This window comes from Tachypleus tridentatus, chromosome 3 (assembly GCF_004210375.1).
Source record: "Tachypleus tridentatus isolate NWPU-2018 chromosome 3, ASM421037v1, whole genome shotgun sequence".
Classification (NCBI taxonomy): Eukaryota; Metazoa; Arthropoda; class Merostomata; order Xiphosura; family Limulidae; genus Tachypleus; species Tachypleus tridentatus.
The window spans coordinates 24339726-24352916 of record NC_134827.1 but is presented as its reverse complement, the minus strand read 5'-3'; the positions used below and the strand labels follow the sequence as shown (position 1 = coordinate 24352916).

General features: G+C 36.4%; 1 protein-coding gene across 1 annotated transcript in view; it reads left to right on the top strand.

Moving 5' to 3' along the window:
• The window catches only part of LOC143247943 (coiled-coil domain-containing protein CG32809-like), a 472276-nt gene that overhangs the window by 382515 nt on the left and 76570 nt on the right, over positions 1-13191 (top strand). Inside the window, exon 5 of the mRNA XM_076496493.1 lies at positions 12303-12474. Coding sequence (XP_076352608.1) covers positions 12303-12474 — 172 coding nt within the window. The remainder of the gene's footprint in view (positions 1-12302; positions 12475-13191) is intronic.

Here is a 13191-nt window from a genome sequence, read left to right as displayed (position 1 = left end):
TTTATGTGTAATAACAAAACAACAATAATATTCTGTCAAGAAGCTTGTTAAATAGGAAAATACACGAAAAACTGACACAAATTTAAATTAGATTTGTTTGTTTGTTTTGAATTTCGTGCAAAGCTACTCGAGGGCTATTTACGCTAGCCGTCCCTAATTTAGCAGTGGGCTACTCTTTTACCAACGAATAGTGGGATTGACCATAACATTATAACGCCTCCACAGCTGAAAGGGCGATCATGTTTGGTGCGACGGGGATTCGAACCCTCAAATTACGAATCGACCGCCTTACCCACCTGGCCATGCCGGGCCAAATGACATTTCACGCGTCATCTTTATTTTATATTTAAAATTCATTGTGAATGAACACTCTTGCTTTAGTGTTTACCCCTTAAAAAGAGTGCAACAGTCTCTCATCAGCTGACTCTTCCAAGGCTTGCACATTAATCCATCTCATTATTGAATGAAGCAGATAATGAGTCTTTTTATCGTGGGTTAAAAGATTATTACCAAGCGAAACACTGATTAATTTATTAAACAAAATACTTCAATAAATTAAGATTAAATCCACATGACGAGAGAAAAAATGACGCTTAAAATCTTAACCATAATTCGCGAACCATATGAAATCAAGTCAACAACGTTAATAAATTATAATTAAACCATTAATGACAGTATTTCTAATTTACAAACCAAATATTAACTTCACGGCTTCGAATCTCCGTCACACCAAACACGCTATCCCACTATTCGTTGGTAAAAGAGTAGCTCAAGAGTTGGCGGTGGGTGGTGATGACTAGCTGCCTTCCCTGTAGTCTTACAATGCTAAATTAGGGACGGCTATCGCAGATAGCCCTCGTGCGGCTTTGCGCGAAATAAAAAAAAACTTCACGGCCAGTTTGCATAACGGTTACTAATATCGACAATAATTTATTTTAGAAAAAAGTTTCATCTTAACTTTTGATACAACATATAGGATTTAATGTCACAAAACTACACAGTGGATTGTTGTTCCGTGCTCATTACGGGTATCGAAATCCAACTTTGTTTAGTGTCTTTTCTTCATAAAAGAAACAGTATTCCAATACGTTTCATATTCTTATTTACTTACTACAGAGATAGAAAGTTATAGTACCATATTTTTACCATGAACAACACTGTCTAAAAAAAAAGAAATCAGATTTTATCGAAAGCGCGAAGACTTTTACTTTTCTTTCTGTGTCTAAGTATGTTACTCTTCGGGCCTGGCATGGCCAGGTGGTTAAGGCGTTCGACTCATAATCTGAGGGTCGCGGGTTCGAATTACCGTCACACGCAAACATGCTTGTCCTTTCAGCCGTGGGGGCGTTATATGTTACGGTCAATCCCATTATTTGTTGGTAAAAGAGTGGCCCAAGAGTTGGCAGTGGGTGGTGATGAATAGCTGACTTCCCTCTAGTCTTACGCTGCTAAATTAGGGACGGCTAGCGGAGATAGCCCTCGAGTAGCTTTGCGTGAAATTTAAAAAAATAAATAAAACAAATATTACTCTTCGATTCTTGAAAATTAATTCAGTAATAACAGTCTGGATTTGTTCCAGATAACCAAGTAAGTAATAAGTATTTGATGGTTGTATCATAGATTTAGTCTGGACAAGTAAGAAGCATCATAAAGGTTATTATATGTAATATTACGTTATCATATTATCACCATTGGGTTATAATTAAAATTTTCGATGTAAATTAGGTCATAATATTGGTTGCTCTAAACATTCATTTCAGTATTTACTTTGAATACAGAATCTACCGTGCTATGATTGGTACAACTGCCTTTGTCTTCATCAGGTACAATGGTGTGTTGTATGGAGATTTAGAGTCTCAACTGATGACAGATGTTTGTTTGTTATAGTTTGTTTTTAAGCACAGTCACACAATGGGATATATGGCTTTGCCCACCTCGGGTATCAAAGCTCGGTTTTTAATGTTTGTAAATCCGCAGACATGCCGCTGTGCCACTAGGGGGCGGATGAGTGACATTCATTGAAAAAAGGATTCAGATAATATGGTGAATTCGTCACGGAGATTCTAACACAATAAGTGTGAAACATACTAAACACGAGCAGTCGAAGCCGATGTGCGTGTTTCTGGACAAATCAAATCAAGTTATTTACTGATTATCTCATAATGATTTGTTTAATGAAGAATGGATCGTTAAACAAACACGAAGGACCGAAAAGATAATTAAGACGTAATGTTTGTGTGGCATTCTTATTATGGAGTAAGTTTTGACAATATTAACAAATTAGACAGGATTTAAATATTTTAGTAATAACAAGCTCTTCTTTAGGGTTACTGTAAATATTGTGAAAAAAAAAGGAAACTGAAACCAAGCGTAATTCCAATAATTCCCTTTGATTTTCATGAGTACTCGTATAAGCCTAACCTTTCAAGTCATTGGTTCGCAAGGATAAAAAGTGAAAACCAATCAGCTTTCAGGACTCGAAATAAAACTTAAATAATCAATGAAGCAAAATATAATTTATTCTAAGAATATTAAAACGATTTGTTGGGAGTGCTAATATGTATTTCACGCTTCATCGAACGAAGTCCAACGCGAGATACCTTGATTTAATTTCATTTGTTTTGAACTTCATTAGCCGTTCCTAACTTAGCAATTATAAGACTAGAGGGAAATTACCCAGCCATCACCATCCTCCGCCATCTCTTAGACAACTCTTTTACCAACTAACACTGGGATTGATCGAAAGAAAATAAAGTCCACGGCTGATAGGGCGAACATGTTCAGTTACAAAGATTCTAACTAGCAACACGCAGTTTGCGAACTGAGCACCCTAACCACCAGACCGTGCCCAAGCCCTAGTGTTAGAAACCGGGTTTCGGTACCAGTGGTGGTCAGAGCACAAAGAGCCGTTTGTGTAGCTTTGTGCTTAATAACAAAGAGTTGTTTGTTTGTTTGTTTTTTCTTGTTATATTCAAACAGTAAACTTGAGCTTGCGTTTTCATATTTTTTTTGCTTTTGGTTACACCATCAGCCTAACAAATCAGTGTGTTCTGAACCAGAGAGGCCCTCTATTGCCCTTCTTTTGCAAATTCTGTGATAATATTATATGATATCTAGCAGTATAATTTTTTTTACGAACGTAGAAATTTTCGCGGATTTGGTTTTTACTTGAATATTTTAAGAAGTTTTGTAAATTTTGAACTGCCCTATCTGGCAGCGATTTGTGGCGAAGTCGTGTTCTACGCTGGTGATGGGCTATGATTGATTACTCAAGCGATTGCAATGTTTACCCGGTTGGAGTTGTTCTGTCTCGTTTACCTGAGACGGAAAGTTACTCCTTTCCTTTTCGAATCTCATTGGTTCTCTTTAACTCTGATGTTACTTTTACACTGCAGAATGCTGTTAAAAATAATCCCAGTAAATATTTGCAAAATTTCAAATATCGAATCTGTAAAATAGTTGAAGAAAGACAACACTCGATCGTTTCGTTGTAACGGACTGTTTACGTAGAAAGAAAAGATACGAACGTTTACGTCAGTCTTAGAAAAACAGATAAATATAACAAAAAAAGATTTGACCATTAGACAGCTGTTACAGAAGTGGAAACCCACGTAATTGATTGCCAGATCGAGAAAACCGTAGATCGACGTTTTTAATGTCAGAACAGAATTTTAAAACGTGTTTTACGCTTTGTACGTTGATATTTGCTAAAAGAGACGTTCAAAGTCTATTGGAAATGAAAACATGCGTATGGATGTTTGATTGAAGGTGTTTTGTTTGTTTGTTTTTGAAGTTAAGCACAAAGCAACACAATGAGTCATCTGTGTCTGCCCACCAAGGGTATCGAAACCCGGATTATAGTGTTGTATGTTTGCAGACATACCGCTGTGCCACTTGGAGAGCGTAAGTGTTTTTGTTGTTGTTTTTTTGTTTTCATTTTAATTACGTACATTGCAAACGCGCGATACTCGAACCACTTCTTTATTTGTCTACTTGTTTTTCTTAATATTTCTGAAACGTTTCATTTTATATGAAATGTCCACATACATAGATACGGGATTGATTAAAAGCATTTCATCGTATGGTAGTTCCATCCTTTTCGTTTCCCACTGTATGTAACAATATGTGGGCTTCAAAATGGAGAGAAGTGGTTTCCATAGCAACATTTTCTGACGAAGCAACTTCTGCGGCGGCGCATCGTGGCATGGATGAAGAAGCCGAACCATCTAAGGTGTAATCGAGTCTTTTAATGTTGTCATGAGTTGTCTGTTGTGTTTATATAAGCTGCTGGTATCGGAGAACTCAGACTGATCTAAGGTAGAAGTTTTACTAATTGGACATTATTTATCAACAGTTTTAACGTTCTTTCCCCTTTAGAGTTTTAATGAACGATACCTATACGTGATATATGGTTCTTCTTTGATGTATCCATCTAGTACTTTTGTGTATCTTAAAGACGTGTACGTGAATGTACAGTGGTGATAATAATCGCATATCATTAACTACATGATCAGCTGTGTTTCTTGAGCACGTAATACGTTGATTTCTACAGATTTACACGTTGGATGTTGATCAGTTGTGTATAATGTTTCCGTGTCGTAACAGTTGTCGACTGCGACTCTGAAAACCAAAAATTATTCGAAATACTAAGTTTATTTTTAGTGTATTCCACGTAACAATCTGTAGAAGGATCCATCCACCGTTATGTTACTGATTCTCTCTCAGTATCGACAGACTGGTTTAACATAATCCCAGATTTGTGATTCACTTTATAAACTATAAACTAGATTGTGTTGCCGAGAGATTATATCAACATATTTTTGTGTATTTTGGAGAACCGTCTCGAACGAAATTTTGAAATATTTTAAACAAAATACCAAGTAAAGGCAGTTACTTCTAAGACCTTTACTTTGCAAGCGTGAAAGTTTCTAAATTATTTAAAATTACTAATTTTGTTTTTCAGTCACGAGAGGGCGATTTAAAATTAAGAAAACGCGAAATGTGAAAATTAAAATTATCACCTTTTGTATTTTAGAATTATTGGAAAATCATTCTCGCTCTATAATATCTAAAATCCAAGACTGAATTCTGAGAGACAAAATATGATTCGTTCATTTTAACACCTCAACAAAGCGGGTTCGTGGTAAGATTTCGTTACAAAAGCGTCCGTGAATCATGTATCCCGCAGCGACTCACCTCGGAAAAAAAAAAACTTTGCGCTTAAGACCAAACGTGTTGCTGTCATCTTCATCGTCATCATCTTCCACATCTTCATCCGTTAATTCAAGCAGTTCTTCTGGGTCGTCAACAAAACAGACGAAGATTCGAGTAAACAGTAAAGGTCCCTGGCGACGATCTTTGTTGTATCAAGTGTTGATGTCGCCAATGAAAAAAACAAGTGACCTGAACTCACCACCTCCACTTCCCGCCAAAACTAAACCTTGCAGCAGCTCGGTAAGAGTAGGAAAGCTTTAGAACTCTCTCTGTATTAACACCTACGTAAGCACATCATCTCGAACTACAAACAAATATTTTGTTTGGAGACACATACGTAAAAATGTATAGCAAAAAAAAAATAAACTTATTCTGAAATATAAATATTATTAAGTCCAAGTTTTCAGATAAAAAGCGATAATTTATTTTATTTTATTCAGTTTTTTTATTAAAGTTACGTGTTTATTTTGTTTTTGGAATTTCACACAAAGCTACTCGAGGGCTATCTGTGCTTGCCGTCCCTAATTTAGCAGTGTAAGACTAGAGAGAAGGCAGCTAGTCATCACCACCCACCGCCAACTCTTGGGCTACTCATTTACCAACGAATAGTGGGATTGACCGTCACAATACGCCCCAAAGCATGTTTGCGACTCGAGACACCCTCGGATTACGAGTCGCACGCCTTACGCGCTTGGCCATGCCAGGCCTATGTGTTTAGTAACTTTGGTTTTTTGGAAAGACAAGAGTGGTAAAAACAAATTTTGAGACACAGCTTAATTTTTTTAAAATGTTTGTTTCCTATACTCCCACATTTATTATATATGTATATAACATACACAGTCATATAAACAGCTGGATTGTTGTACAGATATAAAGTGTTGAATTATGTGCATAAACTCCTCAGTGAAACAATACTAATTAAGATAATGGCTGTACTAACTTGTTCTGAATGTGTATTGCAAACTTGAGATTAGTTTTGTGTGTCTGAACTGTTATTCCTAAAACTTGTACTTTACTACTAAATTAATCTGGGAAGCTCTGGGCTTTTGTTCAAAGCTGATATGTAACTTATCAACCATTTCAGAAAGATGTTTTTGGTATATGCAGTTGACCTGATGCTCGTAGAACATTTCAGAAAGATGTATCTCAGGACGGCTGGTATGGGCATTAACACTTTTACCAAAATAAAGCAGGGAACAACGTTTCGACCTTCTTAGGTCATCTTCAAGGTAACAAAGAGAGAGTTGAGAAAGGTGCTTCTGGTATATGCAGTTAATTCGACGGTCGTAACTCATTTCAGAAAGGTGTTCAATTTCGTGAAACATTTCAGAAAGGTGTTCAAAATATACTCAACTTGTGGAACATTTCAAAGTCTTTCTTAAAATACAAATATTAATCTTAATTTTTTTATACACATTTCGAAAACTTTATTTTACTATATTTCACTCATAGTTTCGAAACTTCTTGATAATAACACCTAGTTCCTAACTTACGGTTTATTTCAAAATACCTCTGGCACAACGGAACGCCTGCAGACTGACACTAATAGAAACCGTGTTTCGTTACCCCTGATTGTGGAATGTTTTGCTTAATTCCAAACAAACAACCAGCAAATCAAAAATTTTGTTCCGATATGGAGCTGACATTCATATCTTTACAAAATGGTCAGAACTGAGGACCAATCAGTTCTCTCTGACTTTAGAAATATTTGAATATAAGATCGTGCATCCTTTACTTTCTACTTCTTCATTGAAACCGTTGAAGTGACATGTCTCTTCATATGTATGTAACTGAAGTACAATACAAGGATGTAAAAATATCGATTCTCAACTTATTAAGGAAACCTGTTGTTTACTCGTTGAAATAAAATGTCTTCTTCTATTCGCCTGGTTAGATGACAGTAGGTGTTGTTTGTCTTAGAAGAAGTGTGTAATTAGTCGAGTTTCTTGTAGTTTAAAACTATACAACTATAGCACTACTCATTTCGGGGATCAAACCCCGGATTTTGGTACGTCCAAAAGCTTACTGCTGACCCACCAGGAGACTCGTCAAGACAAACTCGGATTCGTTCGACTGTAAAACAGTGCTAAGTTTGGAAATAATGAAATGAACTTAATAATAACGAAATACGTGTCTGTATTATCGCGGTTGTATTTACACGTGAGCTAAATGGCCAAGTAAGACCCGAAGGTTTAAGCATATCGATTTCTACTTCAAAACACTGTACAACAAATACAACCATTTGTCAGCACCAGCTACTATAAAGACGCTGTCCTGTTTTGAACCGAATAACAGGATTGACTGTCAATCTCATAACACAACCGCGGAAAGTGCGGTGACCATTGAGCACAGAACGTAAAACCACGCATAAGTAAGCCACGTTCCTTATGTTATTATACTTATGGATTACCAGTTCTCTTAAGGTAGCCAAATGACTCTCTTAAGGCAGCCAAATGCCTCGTCATCTAATTAGTGACGCGCATGAATGGATTAACGAGATTCCCACTGTCCCTATCTACTATCTAGCGAAACCACAGCCAAGGGAACGGGCTTGGATAAATATTAACATTTTCTAGTCCTGATTTCTCTGGACTGTCAGAGAAATTGTCATACTGACAGTGAAGGATGCTGAGAAAATGTCTTCTTGCATATCTCAAAAATTATCTTGTTTTAAATACTTTGCCTTACAGTAATAACAACTTGAGTCCACAGTATAATTCAATCAAATAGTAAACGACTATGTCTAATGCATATTTATGACAAGCATTGTTTTCACAGTTTGTTGAAAACCTTTTCTCGAAATCTTTACGTCTCTCACAGATATATCTCAAGGATATGATCTGTTGAATGGCCTGGCATGACCAGGTGGTCAGGGCTCTCGACTCGTAAACCGCGGGTTCGAGTCCCTCTCACACCAAACATGCTTGCCCTTTCAGCCGTGGAGGCGTTATAATGTTTTATCAATCCCACTATTCGTTAGTTGGCGGTGAGTGGTGATGACTAGCTGCCTTCCTTCTAGTCTTACACTGCTAAATTAGGGACAGCTGGCGCAGATAGCCCTCGTGTAGCTTTGCGCGAAATTAAAAAGAAAAACAACAAAAGCGATACCAGATAATCTGTTACCAGAAAATCCTTGATTTTATGCATTCTTTCGTATTTCCTAGTATTTCCAATAAACGTTCACCTAGCAGAATCAGCATTCAAAACTTAATCTAAATCTAAGTTTTCAAAGGTGGATTTTTCCCGCTTCGAGTCATTGTCACGTACAAACAAAATATTAAGAACAGTTATTTATATGCAAAAACGGCTCGTTTGGGCTGAGAAAACACTTTACATAGAAGGTCGAAACGTTGTTCGCTCTTCTATGTAAAGTGTTTTCAAAACTAATTCTTTTGTATATATTTCTCAACAAGTGGGTTTCTCGTCATCACTGATTAAAGAACAGTCATTTTATTAAATTTGTTATTTTTCCTAGTGTTTGCTTCGTGTACTTTATTCGTCTTGGCTATTTAATTAGTATATTCTGGATCATTGCTTACCTTACTTGCAGTGCTGGCTTTGAAGCAGTTCTCACGTACTTGTACGTAAAGTCATTGAAGTATCAGAAAAAATATTCCCGCTTCATAGAGTGAAGTCTGAGCGTTCCTTTGTCTCTTCCACCGGTGACTGTCATCAGTAGAAAAAAACAACAAATTGCTTTCAAATTAAGCAGTTGAAGCCACTGTTTATTAGTAAACGTTGTTGAGTTTTCATTATTTTACTTTACTAAAGAAAAAAAAAACCTGTTTAGCAAGTTATTGTTGAACGTTTCGTTGTGTAACTAGTTATTTGGAAGACAAATAAAACTTTGTGAAGGTTACGGAGCAGACACAAAAGTAACATGTATCATTGTATTTTATATTTTAACCGCTTCTTAACTCATTCGTAAATTATCCTATTTGTATTTTTATTTCATAGAAATAAGTAATTTTTTGCTTTTACAAAACGCCTTAAATATCACCTCGACTGGTTCGAAAAATTTAGTGATATGATAACATAGTGCACGTAATGCGTGCGGCCCGGCATGGCCAAGTGGGTTAAGGCGTTCGACTCATAATCCAAGGGTCGCGGGTTCGAATCCCGGTCACACCAAACATGCTCGCCCTTTCAGCCGTGGGGGCGTTATAATAGGACGGTCAATCCCACTGTTTGTTGGTAAAAGAGTAGCCCAAAAGTTGGCGGTAGGTGGTGACGACTAGCTGCCTTCCCTCTAGTCTTACACTTGTAAATTAGGGACGCCTAGCCAGATAACCCTCGAATGGCTTTGCGCGAAATTCAAAACAAACAAAACGTAATGCGCGATCTAAGTTTAGTGTTTTGTAGTAATGTATTTTAAGATTTAAGTCACAAAAGAAGGATGTATGTTTGTGTGTGTGTGTTTCCTTATAGCAAAGCCACATCGGGCTATCCGCTGAGCCCACCGAGGGGAATCGAACCCCTTATTTTAGCGTTGTAAATCAGTAGACTTACCGATGTTCAAGCAGGAGGCACGCAAAAGACGAACCTCAAACTAGAAGTGAAAAACTCCATCTTTTCAAGTAACTATTTTGAATATTTGTTGTCAACTGATTTAAAACTTAAGTATACGAGCCTGTTGTTTCAGAAATAAGCGAAAAGCTACAAGAGGGCAATACCAACATATTTGACTCTGATTGTGGACTAAAAGGCTAGAAGGGTTTGTTTGTTTTTTGAATTTCGCTCAAAGCTACACGAGGGCTATCTGCCCTAGCCGTCCATAATTTTCCAGTGTAAGACTAGAGGGGAGACAGCTAGTCATTACCACCCACCGCCAACTCTTGGGCTACTCTTTTACCAACGAATAGTGATATTGACCGTCACATTATAATGCCCCCACGGCTGAAAGGGCGAGCATGTTTGGTACTACGGGGATTCGAACCTGCGACCCTCGGATTACGAGTCGAACGCCTTAAACCATCTGGCCCGTGCCGGGCTGTAGGCTGTAAGGGAAGCAGTTAATTAACAGCATCCATTGACAGACAACCTTTGTACTGCTGTTGAATCCTGACTGTTACTCTTCTAATGTAGCCACGGCCACAAAGTGCAAAGCACGTTTTGTGGCAACAGGGCTTGAACCATGAAACCTCAGAAGTTTTAGCATCACTGTAAGACTTACCCAACAATATGCACAAAAGACGTTTTCAAACGACTTTTAATAAAGGCATAATTTCTGACATGCACTTAAATTTGACATTCTCGATGGATAAAACATAGATATCCTGTTGTCTAGCTTTGAACTAATAAACTTTGCAGTTCTTTCTCGTTACATTTCTTGACTACACGTTCTCTAATACGGATGAGAAGTTGGGTGGATGTGGAAGTTAGAAACATTAAATAACTGGTAGAATATTAGTGTCCGAATCTGTGAGTGTGCCATAAGTTAGCAAATAATTAGTTTAGAACATTTATTAGGAATTGTTTATTTGTTGTTAAGCGTAGAGCTACAAGTTAGGCTATGTGTCGTGTGCATAAGTTAGCAAATAATTAGTTTGGAACATTTATTAGGAATTGTTTATTTATTGTTAAGCGTAGAGCTACAAGTTAGGCTATGTGTCGTGTGCATAAGTTAGCAAATAATTAGTTTGGAACATTTATTAGGAATTGTTTATTTATTGTTAAGCGTAGAGCTACAAGTTAGGCTATGTGTCGTGTGCCATAAGTTAGCAAATAATTAGTTTGGAACATTTATTAGGAATTGTTTATTTATTGTTAAGCGTAGAGCTACAAGTTAGGCTATGTGTCGTGTGCCATAAGTTAGCAAATAATTAGTTTAGAACATTTATTAGGAATTGTTTATTTGTTGTTAAGCGTAGAGCTACAAGTTAGGCTATGTGTCGTGTGCCATAAGTTAGCAAATAATTAGTTTAGAACATTTATTAGGAATTGTTTATTTGTTGTTAAGCGTAGAGCTACAAGTTAGGCTATGTGTCGTGTGCATAAGTTAGCAAATAATTAGTTTGGAACATTTATTAGGAATTGTTTATTTATTGTTAAGCGTAGAGCTACAAGTTAGGCTATGTGTCGTGTGCATAAGTTAGCAAATAATTAGTTTGGAACATTTATTAGGAATTGTTTATTTATTGTTAAGCGTAGAGCTACAAGTTAGGCTATGTGTCGTGTGCCATAAGTTAGCAAATAATTAGTTTGGAACATTTATTAGGAATTGTTTATTTATTGTTAAGCGTAGAGCTACAAGTTAGGCTATGTGTCGTGTGCCATAAGTTAGCAAATAATTAGTTTGGAACATTTATTAGGAATTGTTTATTTGTTGTTAAGCGTAGAGCTACAAGTTAGGCTATGTGTCGTGTGCCATAAGTTAGCAAATAATTAGTTTGGAACATTTATTAGGAATTGTTTATTTATTGTTAAGCGTAGAGCTACAAATTAGGCTGTGTGTCGTGTGCCCACTATGGGTAACGAAAACCAGTTTTTAACGTTAAAATCATTTATTACACTTACCGCTGAGCCGCTATGTGGAAAGGAGGGAGGCATTTATTAGAAAGAGGGTTTACACTAGATAAAGTGGTTAACATCCACGTTATGAAATCAGTATTATAAATATATGTGTTACTAAAACATGACTGGATTGAAACTAATTTCCATTTATGGGGAAATAAATATCGAGTGTCTGAAAGAGATATGCATAAAGTAAGAATTTTTCCCTACATACATGTACGTTAGATGTTCCACCAGTTTGTAAATTAAACGTTCAAGAATTTTAAATCCTTCCAAAAAAAAACATTTTTTCCTAGAACCACTTGTTTTGCTTCAAAATCTGGATAAAAACTCTAAACTCTGATGAACCTTTTATAACTCTAAAAACTGTTTTGATATCCCTGGTGAGCATAGCACAGATAGCCCATTGTGTAGCTGTTCGCTTAATTACGAACAAAAATTAAGCTAAATAATTTTGACTCCTTCCAAAAAACAATTTTTTTCCCTGAACAACTTGATTTACTTCAACACGTATAGAAAAAAAAAGTTAAACTTTGAGAGATTTTAATTTTTACTGCAAGTTTATCTTTTCGCAGAACCGCCAGAGAGTTCAGCGTCCCAACCAGCTTCTTGCTGGTATGTACGAAGGCGATTCAGGTGTTATGTCTGAAGTTGAAACTTCAGCCACTGGGTTTCATCGACCTTCGAAAGGACGGCCAACAATCCCAACAACCAGATCTCCACCTAGGTCTCAAGAACGTACAACTTGTAAGTGATAAAAGTAAAGTTAACCTTATTCTGAAGTCCAGTCATTTGTAAATTTAAAATAGTTTTAATACGTTACTTTGTTGTTATCATAAAACATCGTTCAATATACCTTTTAAGATAATATTTTCACAATATTCAAGGCAAACTATTGTTGTAACAGTTTTTGTTGGCGCCTTGTGCTCGGTTCTTCTGTTAGAGAAATGCAGAACTGTTATTATCCTTATAAAACATTATTATTGGGCATTTATTGCCCCAATCTCCTCTGATATTCCTATTTTTACCAAGTTCTTCCCAGTAATGCAAGGTTCGTTAGATGTCCTACTTGTAACCGTAGTGAGTTATATACTTGTAACGTCCATGTTGTATTTGAGAGATCTTGATGCAGGTTTTTTTCAAATGTTTTGACTTTTGACTGACGTGATTTAAGAGTACAAAGCGAGAGTAAGAATTAGTTTTTGTTATAAATACTTATAGTGATGTAACTTTTTACATATCACGAAGGTAGGAACATACTTCAAGATTTAGATATCGAATTACTAAAATAAAACAGATATTTCTGTGAGGCTTTACGTTAACATTCAAGAAAAAGCAATTATTGTTATACGTAAAATAAACTGTACATTATCATTAGTGACAATGTTGGAAAACAAATAGGTTCAAAAATCTATTTTAGACCAAAATACAGTGGAGGAAGCTCCACCTGTCGGAAGTTCCTAT